The sequence below is a fragment of the Ipomoea nil genome, unplaced genomic scaffold (assembly GCF_001879475.1).
Source record: "Ipomoea nil cultivar Tokyo-kokei standard unplaced genomic scaffold, Asagao_1.1 scaffold1274, whole genome shotgun sequence".
Classification (NCBI taxonomy): Eukaryota; Viridiplantae; Streptophyta; class Magnoliopsida; order Solanales; family Convolvulaceae; genus Ipomoea; species Ipomoea nil.
Window position 1 is genome coordinate 242,573 of NW_017617702.1, and position 15,315 is coordinate 257,887.

Sequence of the window (15,315 nt, forward strand, 5' to 3'; positions counted from 1 at the left end):
GAAAAATATTCATAGGGTAACGAAAACCACTCTCTTAATTAATACAATTGATGCCTATACGCCATCATCAACACCATGTCCACAAGACTACAAGTCTACAACCGATTAACCTATTATTCTCCTTAACGATTCTCACGACCCTTTTTACCTCCCAATTGTAATCTCTTATGTCTTCTAGCACCCAAAGCGATAGGTCATCCGACATGTAAATCCTAGCTTTCCCTTGTACTCCATAATTCGTTTGTTCTGGTAGCTTTTGTCGTCTTTAAACGTTGTTGTTGTTGCCAATAACTCCGAGTGTGTTTCAGTTGCGGAGTTGAAAGTCAAAATTGAGTCGCAGTTTGTCAGCCAATAAACCACGCTGCATATACAAACATATGGTTGATGGCCAAAAAGTGTGCATTGTCCCGCTACAAGGACTTCTGTCCGCCTCTAGCTCCAAATATAAATAGCCTCAAGCACAAGAAAAACATCAACAGCAAGCAGTAGTAAGTGCAAGAACAATTTTTAAAATAGTTTGTGTATTTAGACCTTATCCCAAAAATAATGGGCAAATTATATCATAGACTACACAGTACAGTCTACACACTACAGTCACATAATATGATAACATCATTCACTCTGTTTATGTCCATAAAATGCATTATATATGTTCATAAAACCAAACTTTAATTTCTATAAACTACACACCAAAATTACATAATGTGGTAATGACATTCACTCTATCTTATTCTTACAAGGGATCTAGTTCATAGAGTTTAAGTCAAATAAGCTAAGGTCTTCAATATTATTGGACCTCATGTTAAATGTTACGAAAGAGGCTATTGCAATGATCCAAAATTCTCTAATCATGCGTATGGACACAAATCAGTTTTCCACATTTCTCTGTTCGTTATACTTGGACGTGCGGAACACTTGTGTACGTGATTGGCGCAACATTTATCTGCTTAATTGTTTTCATGAAACCTACATGGTGCTACACACAGGGATCATAAGACTATATATTGGAATTGTGTAAGATTAAGACAATCTAAGTTTCAAAAAACATTGTTTCATAGAATACAACTCACACTGAAATCAGTCAAGAAACTTCAATGGGCATATCAGATCTGGAGTAGCAACTCCATATCCGACTAGTACAAACATTATTGAGAAAAGAGGTTAGTGATAATTTGTATAGTCTAGATGATTAGCTCAAATTGTACGTCTTTACATTTTCACAAAGTTGTTTACAAGACCTATTTAAAAAGGTGCCAATCCTAATTTAGAAATTTATTGAATCTTGTAGTGTGAAAATTTTGAGTTGCTATTCTTGGTGCTATTACAGTTAGTTTATAGCACTAAGAGTAACAACATTCTGAAAAATTAGAGCTGAATAGTTTGAGCTAATCCTCCAAACTACACAAATTGTCACCAACACGGTCATTTCTCAATAATGTTTGTACTAGTTAGATATGACCTGCTACTCCATATAATACTCTTATTTGACCTTTGAAGTTTTTTGCCTAATTTCATTGCAGGTTGCATTATGTGAAACAATGATTTATGAAACTTGGATTGTCTTTATCTTACATTGTCCCAATAATCCAATATATAGCTTTTTTACCCTTGAATGTAGCACCTTGTAAGTTGCATGAATCGCGTACAGAAGAGTTGAACCATTCTTGTTCGCACATTCAAGCATGACCGGCAGACAATTGCGGAAGACTGATTTGTGTCCAAAACTTATAAAAACAATCATGCAAATAAACAATATAAGCATATAAAGATTAAAAAATAACCAACATATATACTTTAAAGAAACCATTTTAAAAACATTATAAACATTGCCCTTAGATCTCATAGCTTCTACCAATCACAGACAGATGGTGTAGTTCATCAAAAGCCTTTTTCAACACTGTAAAGAACAGCCAGGGTGAAGTGTGTGTGTGAATAGATGAATATTAGAGGTGTGAAGGCTAAGGTGAACTGGTGGTGGTGGTGGTGGATGATCTAGGGATGTAAACGAGTCGAGCCGAGCTTGAGCTCGAGCTCGCTAAGGTAGGCTCTGCTCGAGCTCGGCAATTTTCGAGCTGCTCGAGCAGCTCGATTGTTCAAGCTTTGATCTTGAGCTCAAGTTCTAGCTCGAATTTCACCTGTTTTAAAATTTATGTTTCAATTAAAAATAAACTACTTTGTTTTATCCGTACATAAATAATAAAAACATCAAATCAAAGCACTCAAAATAAATTCACAACAAACTACAAGACACAAGTCAACAACATTGTTCAAACATCAAAGCACTCAAAATAAGTTCACAAGTCACAACTTCACATCAAAATACAAGTCAACAACAGTGGCCCTTGATTCCTTGTAAATAGATATTTCTTCCGGGATAATCAGTTCAAAACAAGAAATATATGTTCAACTTGCAAAAAATATGAATAATATTAGATAACAAATGAATGTAATTAAAAATAGTCAGACAAGTATGTTACTTAGTAACTTACTTTCATGAGTTGGATGCCGGAAGAAATATTTCTTGGAATTATTTATCTTTTTGAAAAAAATATATATAAATAAGTATACAATTAAACAAATGTTTTAAAAAGATAATGTATCATTTAGCATAAAAGTTAGCTTACTTTATTTTTGTTAACTCCATATATATGTCGAAGTCAATCACCCCCACAAAGTAAAGCTAGTGTTGTTTTAGGCAACAAGGATGCACGACACGAATCAATTATCCTTGTCCCAGCACTAAATGTTGCTTCTGAAGCCACAGTGCTAACAGGTATAATTAAAATATCTGCTTCCATTCTTGACAATATTGGATACTGCAGTCTATCCATCTTCCACCAGTCTAAACAACAAAAGTTGCTAGGAACCTCAGTAGTCTTAAGACACCCTTTTTCTAGATAGTCTACTAACTCTGCGTTTTTAGGCTCTGAAGTTTCAACTTGTGCACAAAATCCCTCAAAATCTTCCCAAGCATATGTAGACTTTTCATGGCTGACTTGACTTCCAAAAGTGTTAGAAGAACCTAAATTTTCAGAATTTTCTTTGTCCATTGATTCAGCAACATACTCTTCATAAAATCTCATTCACTTTTGCTATATTCTCCTTAGCTTCCTGATCAGAATAAGTCTAGGGAAACAGAATTCAACTGCAAGCATTTTCTTTGTTGGATCAAAGACAGCACCTATAGCCATCAACAAATTGTGCTCACCCCAATATTTATCAAACTTCTTCTTCATTCTCTTAACCAAATCCCTAATAAAGTCATCTTCATCATCTACATAACTATCCAATGTTGATTTGATTTTTTGAACTTCTTGAAGAAACAAATTTGAAGTAGGGTACTCAGAACCTGAAATAAATTTGAATTAAGATAATCACAAGTCACAATCTTAACCAATTTAAAAAAATAATAATAAAAAAATTAAAAGAAAAAAACCTGAAATAATATGAGTAGCTGTCCAGAAAGCCTCTAAAATTGAGCAAACTTTGGCAACCTTGTTCTAATCATCTTCCAATGGACAACTGTCAAAGAATGGATCACGATCTTTTAGCATCTTAAAAGCTTCTTTGAACTTGAGTGCACAACTTAACATCTCAAAAGTTGAATTTCATCTAGTTTTACAATCACTAATTCCTATCTTTCATTGCAATTGTTGTACACAGTTAGCAAATTGTATACGTCTTGATTCCGACCGGTTCACATATTCCACACTATCTCTAACATCACTAATGATGTGCTGAATCTCATCTAATCCATCTCGAACACACAAGTTCAAAATGAGTGCACAACAACAAACATGAAACAAACGTCCCCCACATACCAAACTTCTTGACCTTTGGAGTGTATCCTTCATGTACCGAATAGCAGAATCATTACTTGAAGCATTATCAACTGTAATTGTAAAAACTTTTCAATGCCCCACTCTTTCATGCATAAAAATATAGCATTAGAAAGTTGAAGACCTCCCCTCGGTGGTGGAATGTTAATGAAGCTTAAAGCTCTCTTCTGCAACCTCCGGGAAGAATCAATCCAGTGACAACCATATACTCAATCTTTTGATTTTTTTATTTCCAACAATCTGTTATCAAACTTACTTTACTAAAACTTTCAAAATTGTTCTTCAGTTTCTTCTTTTCAATCTCATAAACCTTCAAACAATCTGATTTGCTGGTATTTCTACAATTACAGTTGATAATGCTTCAAGTAATGATTCTACTATTCGGTACATGAAGGATACACTCCAAAGGTCAACAAGTTTGGTATGTGGGGGACGTTTGTTTCATGTTCGATGTTGTGCACACATCTTGAACTTGTGCGTTCAAGATGGATTAGATGAGATTCAACACATCATTAGTGATGTTAGAGATAGTGTGGAATATGTGAACCGGTCGGAATCAAAACATATACAATTTGCTAACTGTGTGTAACAATTGCAATTGAAAGATATAAAATTGATTCGTGATTGTAAAACTAGATGGAACTCAACTTTTGAGATGTTAAGTTGTGCACTCAAGTTCAAAGAAGCTTTTAAGATGCTAAAAGAACGCGATCCATTCTTTGACAGCTGTCCATTGGAAGATGATTAGGACATGGTTGCCAAAGTTTGCTCAATTTTAGAGTCTTTTTGGACAACTACTCACATTATTTCAGGTTTGTTTCTTTTATTTTTTTTTTTTTTAATTTGGTTAAAATTGTGACTTGTGATTATCTGAATTCAATTTTATTTCCAGTTCTGAGTACCCTACTTCAAATTTGTTTCTTCAAGAAGTTCAAAAAATCAAATCAACATTGGATAGTCATATAGATGATGAAGATGACTTTATTAGGGATTTGGTTAAGAGAATGAAGAAGAAGTTTGATAAATATTGGGGTGAGCACAATTTGTTGATGGCTATAGGTGATGTCTTTGATCCAACAAAGAAAATGCTTGCAGTTGAATTCTGTTTCCCTAGACTTATTCTGATCAGGAAGCTAAGGAGAATATAGCAAAAGTGAATGAGATTTTATGAAGAGTATGTTGCTGAATCAATGAACAAAGAAAATTCTGAAAATCCAAGTTCTTCTAACTTTTTTGGAAGCCAAGTCAGCCGCGAAAAGTCTACATATGCTTGGTAAGATTTTGAAAGATTTTGTGCACAAGTTGAAACTTCAGGGCCTAAAAACTCGGAGTTAGTAAACTATCTAGAAAAAGGGCATCTTAAGACTACTGAGGTTCCTAGCAACTTTTGTTGTTTAGACTGGTGGCTAGCAACTTTTGTTGTTTAGACTGGTGAAAGATGAATAGACTGCAGTATCCAATATTGTCAAGAATGGCAGCAGATATTTTAGATATACTTGTTAGCACTGTTGCTTCAGAAGCAATATTTAGTGCTGGGACAAGAGTAATTGATTCGTATCATGCATCATTGTTGCCTAAATCAGCACAAGCTTTACTTTGTGGAGGTGATTGGCTTCGACATATACATGGAGTTACCAAAAATAAAGTAAGTTAACTTTTATGCTAAATGATACATTATCTTTTTAAAATATTTGTTTAATTGTATACTTATTTATCTTTTTTTTTCAGAAAGAGAAATAATTTCAAGAAATATTTCTTCCGGCATCCAACTCATGAAAGTAAGTTACTAAGTAACATACTTGTCTGACTATTTTTAATTACTTTCATTTGTTATCTAATATTATTCATATTTTTTGCAAGTTGAATGTTAGAGAACTGGGAGAGAAAAAGAATACCTCTTGAGAGTTCTCCCTCTTTCTGTATGTCTTTAGGGTTAGTCAACCTCCCCTTAAATACTAGCTTGATCTAGACTGATATGGTATGCTAATATTCTAGTTTCCTAAAATATAGGATACTCAATCACACAGAATATTCTATAACACTCCCCCTCAAGTTGGAGCAAAGACATTGATCATGCCCAACTTGTTACACAAATAACTGACTCGGGTTCCAGTAAGGGCCTTCGTGAATAAGTCCCCAAGTTGTTCTCCTGTCTTCACAAATCCTGTGGAGATTAACCCTTGTTGTATCTTCTCACGTACAAAATGACAGTCAATCTCTATGTGCTTAGTTCGTTCATGGAACACCGGGTTTGATGCAATATGAAGAGCAGCTTGGTTATCACACCATAACTTTGCAGGAATTGGAGCTTTGAAACCAGACTCATACAAAAGGTTGTGTATCCACATTACTTCACTCGTTGATTGTGTCATCGCTCTATATTCAGACTCTGCACTCGAACGAGAGACTACATTCTGCTTCTTACTCTTCCAGGAAACCAGATTACCTCCAAAGAAAACACAATATCCAGTTGTTGATCTACGATCCTCTTTGGAACCTGCCCAATCCGCATCAGTAAAACACTCAATCCGAGTGTGACCGTGATTCTTATACAAAATTCCGTGTCCCGGAGCTCCCTTTAAGTAACTCAAGATGTGCTCTACAGCTGCCCAGTGATCAATAGTTGGAGATGACATGTACTGACTCAAAACGCTAACTGGGTATGCAATATCTGGACGGGTTACGGTCAAGTAGTTTAGCTTCCCAACCAATCTCCTATACCTCTCAGGATTTTCAAACAATTCCCCTTCCTTTGACAATTGCAAGTTCGATATCATGGGAGTATTGCATGGTTTAGTACCTAGTTTTCCTGTTTCAGAAAGTAAGTCAATAACATATTTTCGTTGGGAGAGTAATATACCTGTTTTGTTCCTCATAACTTCAATACCCAGGAAATACTTTAGTGGTCCCAAATCTTTCGTTTGGAATTGACTGTGAAGAAATGACTTGAGAGACAAAATCCCTTCAGTGTCGCTCCCTGTAATGACAATGTCATCTACGTAAACCACCAACCAGATGATACCTGTTTTGGACCACTTGTAGAACATGGAATGATCCGATTTGCCTTTCACCATCCCAAACTTCTCAACAACTTGGCTAAATTTTCCAAACCATGCACGTGGACTTTGTTTCAGCCCGTACAACGATCGCCGAAGACGACATACTTTCCCAGACTCCCCCTGAGCAACAAACCCAGGAGGTTGCTCCATGTACACCTCTTCATGAAGATCCCCATGCAAAAAGGCGTTCTTGATATCAAGCTGATGCAAAGGCCAATCATGAATGGCAGCCATTGAGATGAGTAACCTGACAGAAGTAAGCTTAGCCACAGGAGAAAAAGTGTCAGAATAATCAACTCCATAAGTTTGGGCATATCCCTTAGCCACAAGACGAGCCTTCAATCGAGCCACAGACCCATCAGAATTAACTTTGACAGTAAACACCCATTTACAACCAATAGATCTTTTACCCGCAGGCATAGTGACCAACTCCCAAGTACCATTGTGATCCAAAGCGTTCATCTCCTCAATCATGGCATTTCGCCACCCAGGATGGGACAAGGCATCCCTAACAGTCTTAGGAATGGAAATAGACTCAAGGGAAGCAATAAAAGAACACGAGGCATGTGACAACCTATCATATGATGCAACAGAGGATATAGGATAAGTACAGGTACGTTTACCTTTCCGGGTTGCAATCGGACGGTCATCAATTAAGACTGGATCTGATGACATAGAGGTGGTGTCAGGGCACGGAGTCTGTACCGAGTCTGGAATGGGAGGCGGTGCCGGTACGAGTGTGTCAGGTCGAGGTCGACGAGAATACACTTGCAAGACAGGAGGGGTAGGAACAGGGGAAGGAACAGACGACGTTACCGTATACATCAATATATCATCCTCCTCCCCCTTACGAACAGCATCTGGGGATGAAGGAAAGAAAGGGACGTTCTCATGAAAGGCAACATCAATGGAAACAAGGTACCTACCAAGCTCAGGAGAGTAACACCGATACCCTTTCTGCACACGGGAATATCCAAGAAACACACACTTCAAAGACTTGGGATCTAACTTGGTGACATGGGGACGGACATCTCGAACAAAGCACACGCAGCCAAATATACGCGGGTCAACATGGAACATAGGTTTTGAAGGATACAGAGTATGGAAAGGTGTTTTCCCACCCAAGACCGCAGAGGGCATCCGATTAATCAAGAAACAGGCTGTGGAAACGGCATCACTCCAAAACTGCTTGGGAACCCCCATTTGAAACATCAAGGCCCTTGCAGTTTCAAGCAGATGCCGATTTTTGCGTTCAGCGACCCCATTTTGGGAAGGTGTATCAACACAAGAGGACTGATGTAACATACCCTTCTTACGCATATAAGAGACAAAGGGAAAAAAAAAATATTCTTTTGCATTGTCACTACGTAAAACTTTGACAGGAACACCAAATTGAGTCTCAATTTCAACACAGAATCCACAAAACACCTCAAAAAGTTCAGAACGAGACTTCATTAGATATAACCATGTTATTCGGGAAAAATCATCAACAAACGTAACAAAATATTTAAAACCAAGTTTAGAGGTCACAGAACATGGACCCCAAATATCAGAATGTACTAACTCAAAAGGAGCAGACGCTCGTTTGTAAACTCTAGGACTCAAAGGCACACGATGGTGCTTGGACAACTGACACGACTCACAATGTAAAGAAGACAAACTAGAAAACTGCGGACACAATTTCTTCAACAAGGGAAGGGAAGGATGCCCCAAACTACAATGAGCTTCTACTGGAGTGACAGCACCTGAACAAGCAATAAGTTCTCGCCTCGTGGTGTCAAGAACGTAGAGGCCCCCAGACTCGCGCCCCTTACCAATAACCCTCTTCGTCAAAAGATCCTGAAACAGACAATAGTCAGGGAAAAACGTAACAGAACAGTTTAAAGTTCGGGTAAGCTGGCTGACTGAAATTAAGTTGAACGAAAAGTTAGGTAGATGCAAGACAGAAGACAAGGGGAGCGAGGGGATGGGCGTAATGGTACCGGACCCAAGAACATGGGAGGTAGAACCATCTGCTAAGGTGACGGGGGAACTATGTGGGCGAGAAGAAAGTGTGGAAAACAAACTAGAGTTACCTGTCATATGATCCGTGGCACCCGAGTCTATAACCCACTTGGAGGAGGATGAGAGAAGGCACGTAGTTGCATTACCTGAGTCAGCAATAGCAGTGACTGAAGAGGAGGATGAACGCTTTAAAGATTCTCGATACTGAGAGAACTCAGCAAACTCATCAGCAGAGACAGTGACCGTCTTGGAAGACGCCTCAGCGGTGGATGCAACATTAGCAGTCGGATTTCCTCGTTCCCTCAACCATCTCCGACAATCCCTTTTTATGTGGCCAGGCTTATGGCAATAATGACACACAATACCACCAGAAGTGTATCCCTGAGAATTTTTACCATTCCCACTGCGAGGATGACGGCCAACAAGAGCATTGTTTGACGGGATAGTAGCCTCAAGCACATTTGGTTGCGATTGCACCGATCGACTTAGACGTGGGAAAACATCAGCAAGAGAAGGGATTGCAGAGCTACTAAGAATTGCAGACCTCGCCGTGTCATACTCAGAAGGGAGACCTGCCAAAAAACTCAGAACACCCAACTGTTCACGTTGGGTTTGCTGCTCTTTAATGTCAGCAGTGAATGGCATAAGCTGATTAAGTGCCTCAAAAGTCTTCTTAAATTCCATAAAGTATGCAGGGAGAGACAAATCACGTTTTTCAGCACGGAAAAAAGACTTGCAAACATCATAAACTCGAGTGACATTCCCCTTTCCAGCATACAAGTATTCCAAATACTCCATTAACTCCTTAACAGAGGCACAATGACTAATGAACCCAACAACACCCTCATCAATAGAATTACGGATTTGTAGGAACAAACGGGCATCATCTCGAACCCAAGAAGCATCTTGGTCAGCCAAAGGTTTGGACAAGTGGTCACTCTTATCCAAACTAGTAAGATAAAGTTTAACGACATGAATCCATTCCAAGTAATTAGAGTCATTAAGCTTACAATCCGTGATTTTAGAACTAACAGGAACTATATCAGTAACAACCACAGACTTATTCTCAGCCATACCCACAAATATTTGAGCCCAAACAGACCAGAATTTATGCCTAAAAGTGAGCCTGGAGGGGTACGAAACAACCTAACCTTAGAACCGGAGCGGCGATGGTCCAAACTAAGTCCAGAACTGAGAAGAGGGGACTTAGGCGACCCAGAAACTGTCGTCGGAAAATTTTTCCGATGGCCGGAGACGGCCCACGCGCCGGCGCGTGGAGGGGGTGGCGGCGGCGAAGGTGGCGCGTGAGGCCCACGCGCAGGGCAGTTCGTCGGGAAACTTCTGCAGCTGTGGTCACCGGACTCCGGCGGACCCTTCTGAACCGGCGGTGACGACAGGAGATCGACGGAAAAAAAAATTTATTGAAGTGGCTCTGATACCATGTTAGAGAACTGGGAGAGAAAAAGAATACCTCTTGAGAGTTCTCCCTCTTTCTGTATGTCTTTAGGGTTAGTCAACCTCCCCTTAAATACTAGCTTGATCTAGACTGATATGGTATGCTAATATTCTAGTTTCCTAAAATATAGGATACTCAATCACACAGAATATTCTATAACATTGAACAATATTTCTTGTTTTGAACTGCTTATCTCGGAAGAAATATCTATGTACAAGGAATCAAGGACCACTGAATTGAAACATGAATTTTAAATCAAACAGGTCAAATTCGAGCTAGAACAATCGAGCTGCTCAAAAACTGCAGAGCTCGAGCTCGAGCAAAGCCTCCCTTAACAAGCTTGAGCTCGTCTCGACTCGTTTATACATCTAGTCTTGCTTTGCGCTTTGGAAGATTAGAAATGTTTTAGGAATTTTGAGTTTAAAATTTTAATTTTTAATTGTTATTTTTATATATTATAATATAATTATATTATATTATATTATATTATATATTATATTATATGGCTCAACGAGCCACGAGCCTAGAATATCTAGGTTCGGCTCAAGCTCAATTATTAAACGAGCCGCTCAGTTTTGACAGAGCTCAAGTCGAGCTTTAACCGAGCAGCTCGGCTCATTTAAACCCCTAGGATGATCTAAGGGTTACATCTCATTCTCCCAGTGGTGCCAAAAGGCAAGTGAAGAACCCAAACACACCAAGCTGCTCAATTGATATAGATTTTCCATCATCAGGCAGCCAAAAAAAAAAAATCAAAAAGAAAACTACACAAATTTCAGGCCGGGGTGGGGAATTCCCAACCTCTGTCAACACATGATTACATCTGAGAACTATTTAGCAATTGAGTAAAAAATTAGAGTGCAGAAGTGTACCTGGATTCATGACGAAGATTTAGGAGATGCTTAGCTTGATGGGTTTAGTGATTTTTTAAACCATAGAGTTTCTGTGGATAAGAATTTCAAAATTTAGCAATTAAATACACAGGATAAAACTTATCCTTAGCCTTAACTAAGCCTCCTTGGAGTAATCTGATTAGATGGAAAACTGTCCAAGTATATGGGTCCAAAATGAACTAACATGGACTTAATGACTAAGTACCGTATATCAATATACATCAATATATATGCATACGAGTATATACGGCCATATATGCATACATATATATACACATTCATCATCACTACAGCAATATTCCGGTATCAAATCATTTATCAATTTATTTAATAAAGTTAATTCCTTTGTCAAGTACCTTGTAATTCGATGGCATCATATAGCTTTTCATAAAGAAGGTTTCAGGTTCGAGTCTCATCCCAATAAGACCAACAACTCCATATAGTCTCATGATTAGACTAACCATATTTGTACAGAAATCCTGTTGTCATAATAATACCATAACATCCAATTTTGCCCAACAAGCTTCATATATGTCTCAAAGGATTATTCAGAAAATCTTAACAGTCGGATGTTGGGGCAAAGTCAAATCCAAGTATCTCTCCGGCTTTGTCCAGGAATTTTATGAACTCCCTTTTCTTTCATCACATTCCAAACCAAAGCTGATCTTTCCCATTTCCCAGAAGTTGCATATATACTTGACAATTGTGCAAAAGCACTCGAATTCTCAGGATCAAGCTCTGTAATTCTCTTAGCCACTTGCTTTCCTAGGATTTCATTACCCTGAGCTACACATCCTCTCAAAATTGATGACCATATGCTTGCATCTGCTTCGAAAGGCATTGTCAGAGTGATATTCATCGCCTCCTCGAGGCACCCTGCTCGTACATAAAGATCTACCATGCACGAGTAGTGTTCAATGCCTGGATCAGTATGATAGTCATGTCTCATCGCATTAAACCACTTTTTTCCTTCTTCTAGTAGTCCACAGTGATTACAAGCGGACAAGACTCCTGTGAATGTGATATTCGTGGGCAACACACCAGCACATCTCATTTCACAGAATAAGTTCAATGCTTCTGTTCCATAGCCATTTGTAGCATAACCCATCAACATAGAATTCCATGAAGCCTCATCAGGTTCCACTATTTGGTCGAATATCTTCCTAGCTTGTTTTACTAAGCCACACTTGCAATAAAGATCGAGTATGGAGGTAGAAACAATCTGATCAAAATCAATCCCTATGATGATAGCTCTTGCAAAAACCTGTTCACCAAGATCAAGTGAGGAGATGCTGGCACATGCGCTAATCATGCTTGCACAACTAAACCTATCCATCCTTATATCCATCTTATTCATTTTGCAGAAAATATCCAGGGCTTCTATTGGTAAGCCATTTTGACAGAAACCACCAATTATTGCATTCCAAGATATCAAGCTTTTATGTGGCATGGACTCAAAAATCAACTTGGCATCTTCAACTCTGCCGCAGCTGCAATAAATGGTAATCATAGAATTCAATAAAATAGTATCATGCATTTTAAGCTCACCAAAAATTTTGCAAGCATCGCATGAATATCCACACTTCGCATATGTGTCAATTAAAGCACTAGCAACTATGAGATCGTCTACTAATCCGAGCTTGCAAGCAAAAGCATGTACTAGCTGACAATTCTCGACAATCTGTGCACTACTGCAGGCACTTAAAACACTAACCAAAGTTGAGGAGTCCCCTGTAATTCCTGCCTTGTGCATCTCATCAAACATAAAAAATGCCTCTGAAGTATCACCATTTGACACATATCCTGTTATCATTGAATTCCACAATACAACACAAGGATCAGTTTTAACATCAAAAATTTGTCTCGCATCCTTCATTCTACCACAATTTGCATATGCTAAGATCATAGCTGACAAGGAAAAATCATCAGGAATCAGCATTCTACTCAGAATATGGTGAGCACTTTCCAGATCGCCACCTTTCCCATACATGTTAACCAGTGAACTAGCCAATGTAGAATCAATTTCCACTTGATCAACTATAATGTGAGCATGAATCTGCCTCCCCAAACGAAGACTTCTTAAATTCGTACAAGCCTTAACAACCGTAGTCAAAACAAAGGGATCAACGCATGACTTCTCACCTGTTATACACGCACCAAAACAAGAAAACTCCCTAAACAACCGCAAAGCAACACCAAGAAATCCAGTCCGTGCAAACCCATCGATCAAAGCATTCCAAGCGATAGCATTCTTCCTTGGCATCTCATATGAAAGGCGCCGAGCAGTGTCTAACTCCCCAGCATTTACGAGCCCCAAAATGGCCACATTCCAAGAAAAATCATTCTTTTGGGGCATACTAGAAAACAACCGCAGCGAGTCACTTATCATCCCGCATTTCATGTACCCTTCAAGTAGGGTGTTCCAGGTGAAGTAGTTTCTCTCGGGCATTTCATCGAACAACTTCCGGGCATCAGAAATTTGCCCGCACCTTGCATACATCTGGATTAAACGGTTAGCTATGGTGAGAGCAGAATTTAGAACGCCCCTTTTTAGGAAAAGAAGGTGGAACATCTTTCCATGTAAAAGGGAGTTGGGGGTGTTGATGCTTTTGACTGAACGAGCTTGCAAATCAATGTCCATTTTTGGTGAACTTTCATGCTCTTGGACAGTTTCTGCTAAGAAACACTTGTTTAGAGTATTATCGTGTAAATTTTAATTGGGAAATGCTTACTATTTAAAAATTATAAAGTATACCACAAGTTAGCAATGATTATTAATGTGTATTAATACCCAATTTAATTAATTATTGACTATAGTGTTTTTTTTTTGTATTTTGTGTCTGTATTTAGTTTTAAACAATTTTTTGTGCATAATTAAGTCATCAACTTTTATGATTTTATTCAATTGAAGCTTGTTAATTTCAACTCTATTAATACTCAATTTATTCATTGATTATAGTAGTTTTACTCAAGTTAGTCTTCGACTATAGTGATTTTACTCAATTTATTCGTCAATTATAGTAATTTTTCTTAATTTAGTCATTGATTCTAACAATTAATGACTCAATTAGATAAAATTATTGAAATCGATGAACTAATTAAGCATAAAAAGTCATTTAAAACTAAATCAAAAAAAATACTATAGTTGAGAATTAAATTGTATCTATTAAAAAAAAATCAAAAAAAAAATGTCAAAACAATTTATTGGAAGTTATCCCCTTCAAAGCCTGATAAATCTTTTGATAAAATAAAATAAATTTACCTTTATATATCATATATTTTTCCTATGCCACACATCCCCAATCCCGGACTCTGAACAGCCAAGATGAATTGTTGGGGATTTTTGTATGAATCTAATGTTTATTATTATTATTATACATACCTTTTGACTTCAGTTCCTTGATGTCTTAAGGTTTTTTTTTTGCATCCATATGTACCATGCCCAATCGTTATACTGTGCACCAGGACGCACATAACAATGTGCACCCTGCGCTTCTCAAAACGATGTTGTTTTGTTAACGCGACAAAAATGTATGTGCATTCAGTTATAAAATTCTTTGTTTTCAGGTATAAAATTCTGTACATTCAGGGCAAAAGATGGATCAAAATTAAAGGTGGATATCTTTATTGTTTTTGAAGGAGAAGACGCCTGCCCTGGTTGTTCTTAGTTTTCCTGCTTTTTAATGTTTATAAAAAATAAATTCATTAATCATAGTCAAAAACGTTTACATCAAAGTTCAATGAAAATATGGAATGATAAACCATTTCATACAATCTCACACAGAAACAAATTCCCTAACTTAGGAATCCCAGCTTCCAAATTGTAAAGTGAACTATAGCAATAAGCTAGAAATTCGTGGTTTAAAGAGCTTTTAAACTATACAACTTGCTCCAATGGTGATCTACAGAGGAACTCCGATGCTCACTCTCGCATTATAATTGCAAGTTTTGGATGCACCAGCTCTTCAAGATGATTTCTAACTGAATCTGGTGGATTGGGAATCTCAAATATGTGTTTATTTATGGACTGCATCAAATAGCAAAGTGAGTTAAATTATAAATTA

At 37.8% G+C, this 15,315-nt stretch overlaps 1 protein-coding gene across 6 annotated transcripts; it reads right to left on the minus strand.

Moving 5' to 3' along the window:
* Window positions 1-77: 77 nt before the first annotated feature.
* On the minus strand, window positions 78-14,548 carry LOC109184659 (putative pentatricopeptide repeat-containing protein At1g77010, mitochondrial). Of its 6 annotated transcripts, none has more exons than XM_019334684.1 (4): window positions 14,514-14,548; window positions 11,608-13,740; window positions 11,231-11,301; window positions 2,079-2,135 (listed from the first exon to the last, which is right to left on the minus strand). In XM_019334684.1, exon 2 carries the CDS (start codon window positions 13,698-13,700, stop codon window positions 11,835-11,837), a length of 1,866 nt encoding a protein of 621 aa, XP_019190229.1. In that variant the 5' UTR covers window positions 13,701-13,740; window positions 14,514-14,548; the 3' UTR covers window positions 2,079-2,135; window positions 11,231-11,301; window positions 11,608-11,834. The 6 variants fall into 6 exon arrangements, with proteins under 6 accessions (XP_019190227.1, XP_019190226.1, XP_019190229.1 ...); XM_019334685.1 differs by lacking the exon at window positions 14,514-14,548 and having other exon boundaries at window positions 11,608-13,561; window positions 13,617-13,686; XM_019334682.1 differs by lacking the exons at window positions 2,079-2,135; window positions 14,514-14,548 and adding an exon at window positions 78-453 and having other exon boundaries at window positions 11,608-13,949.
* Between the last annotated feature and the right edge of the window lie 767 nt (window positions 14,549-15,315).

What these genes read in the sequence shown, in the direction of transcription:
- LOC109184659 (XM_019334682.1), bottom strand. Translation starts at nt 13,892, where the DNA reads ATGGACATTGATTTGCAAGCTCGTTCAGTCAAAAGCATCAACACCCCC.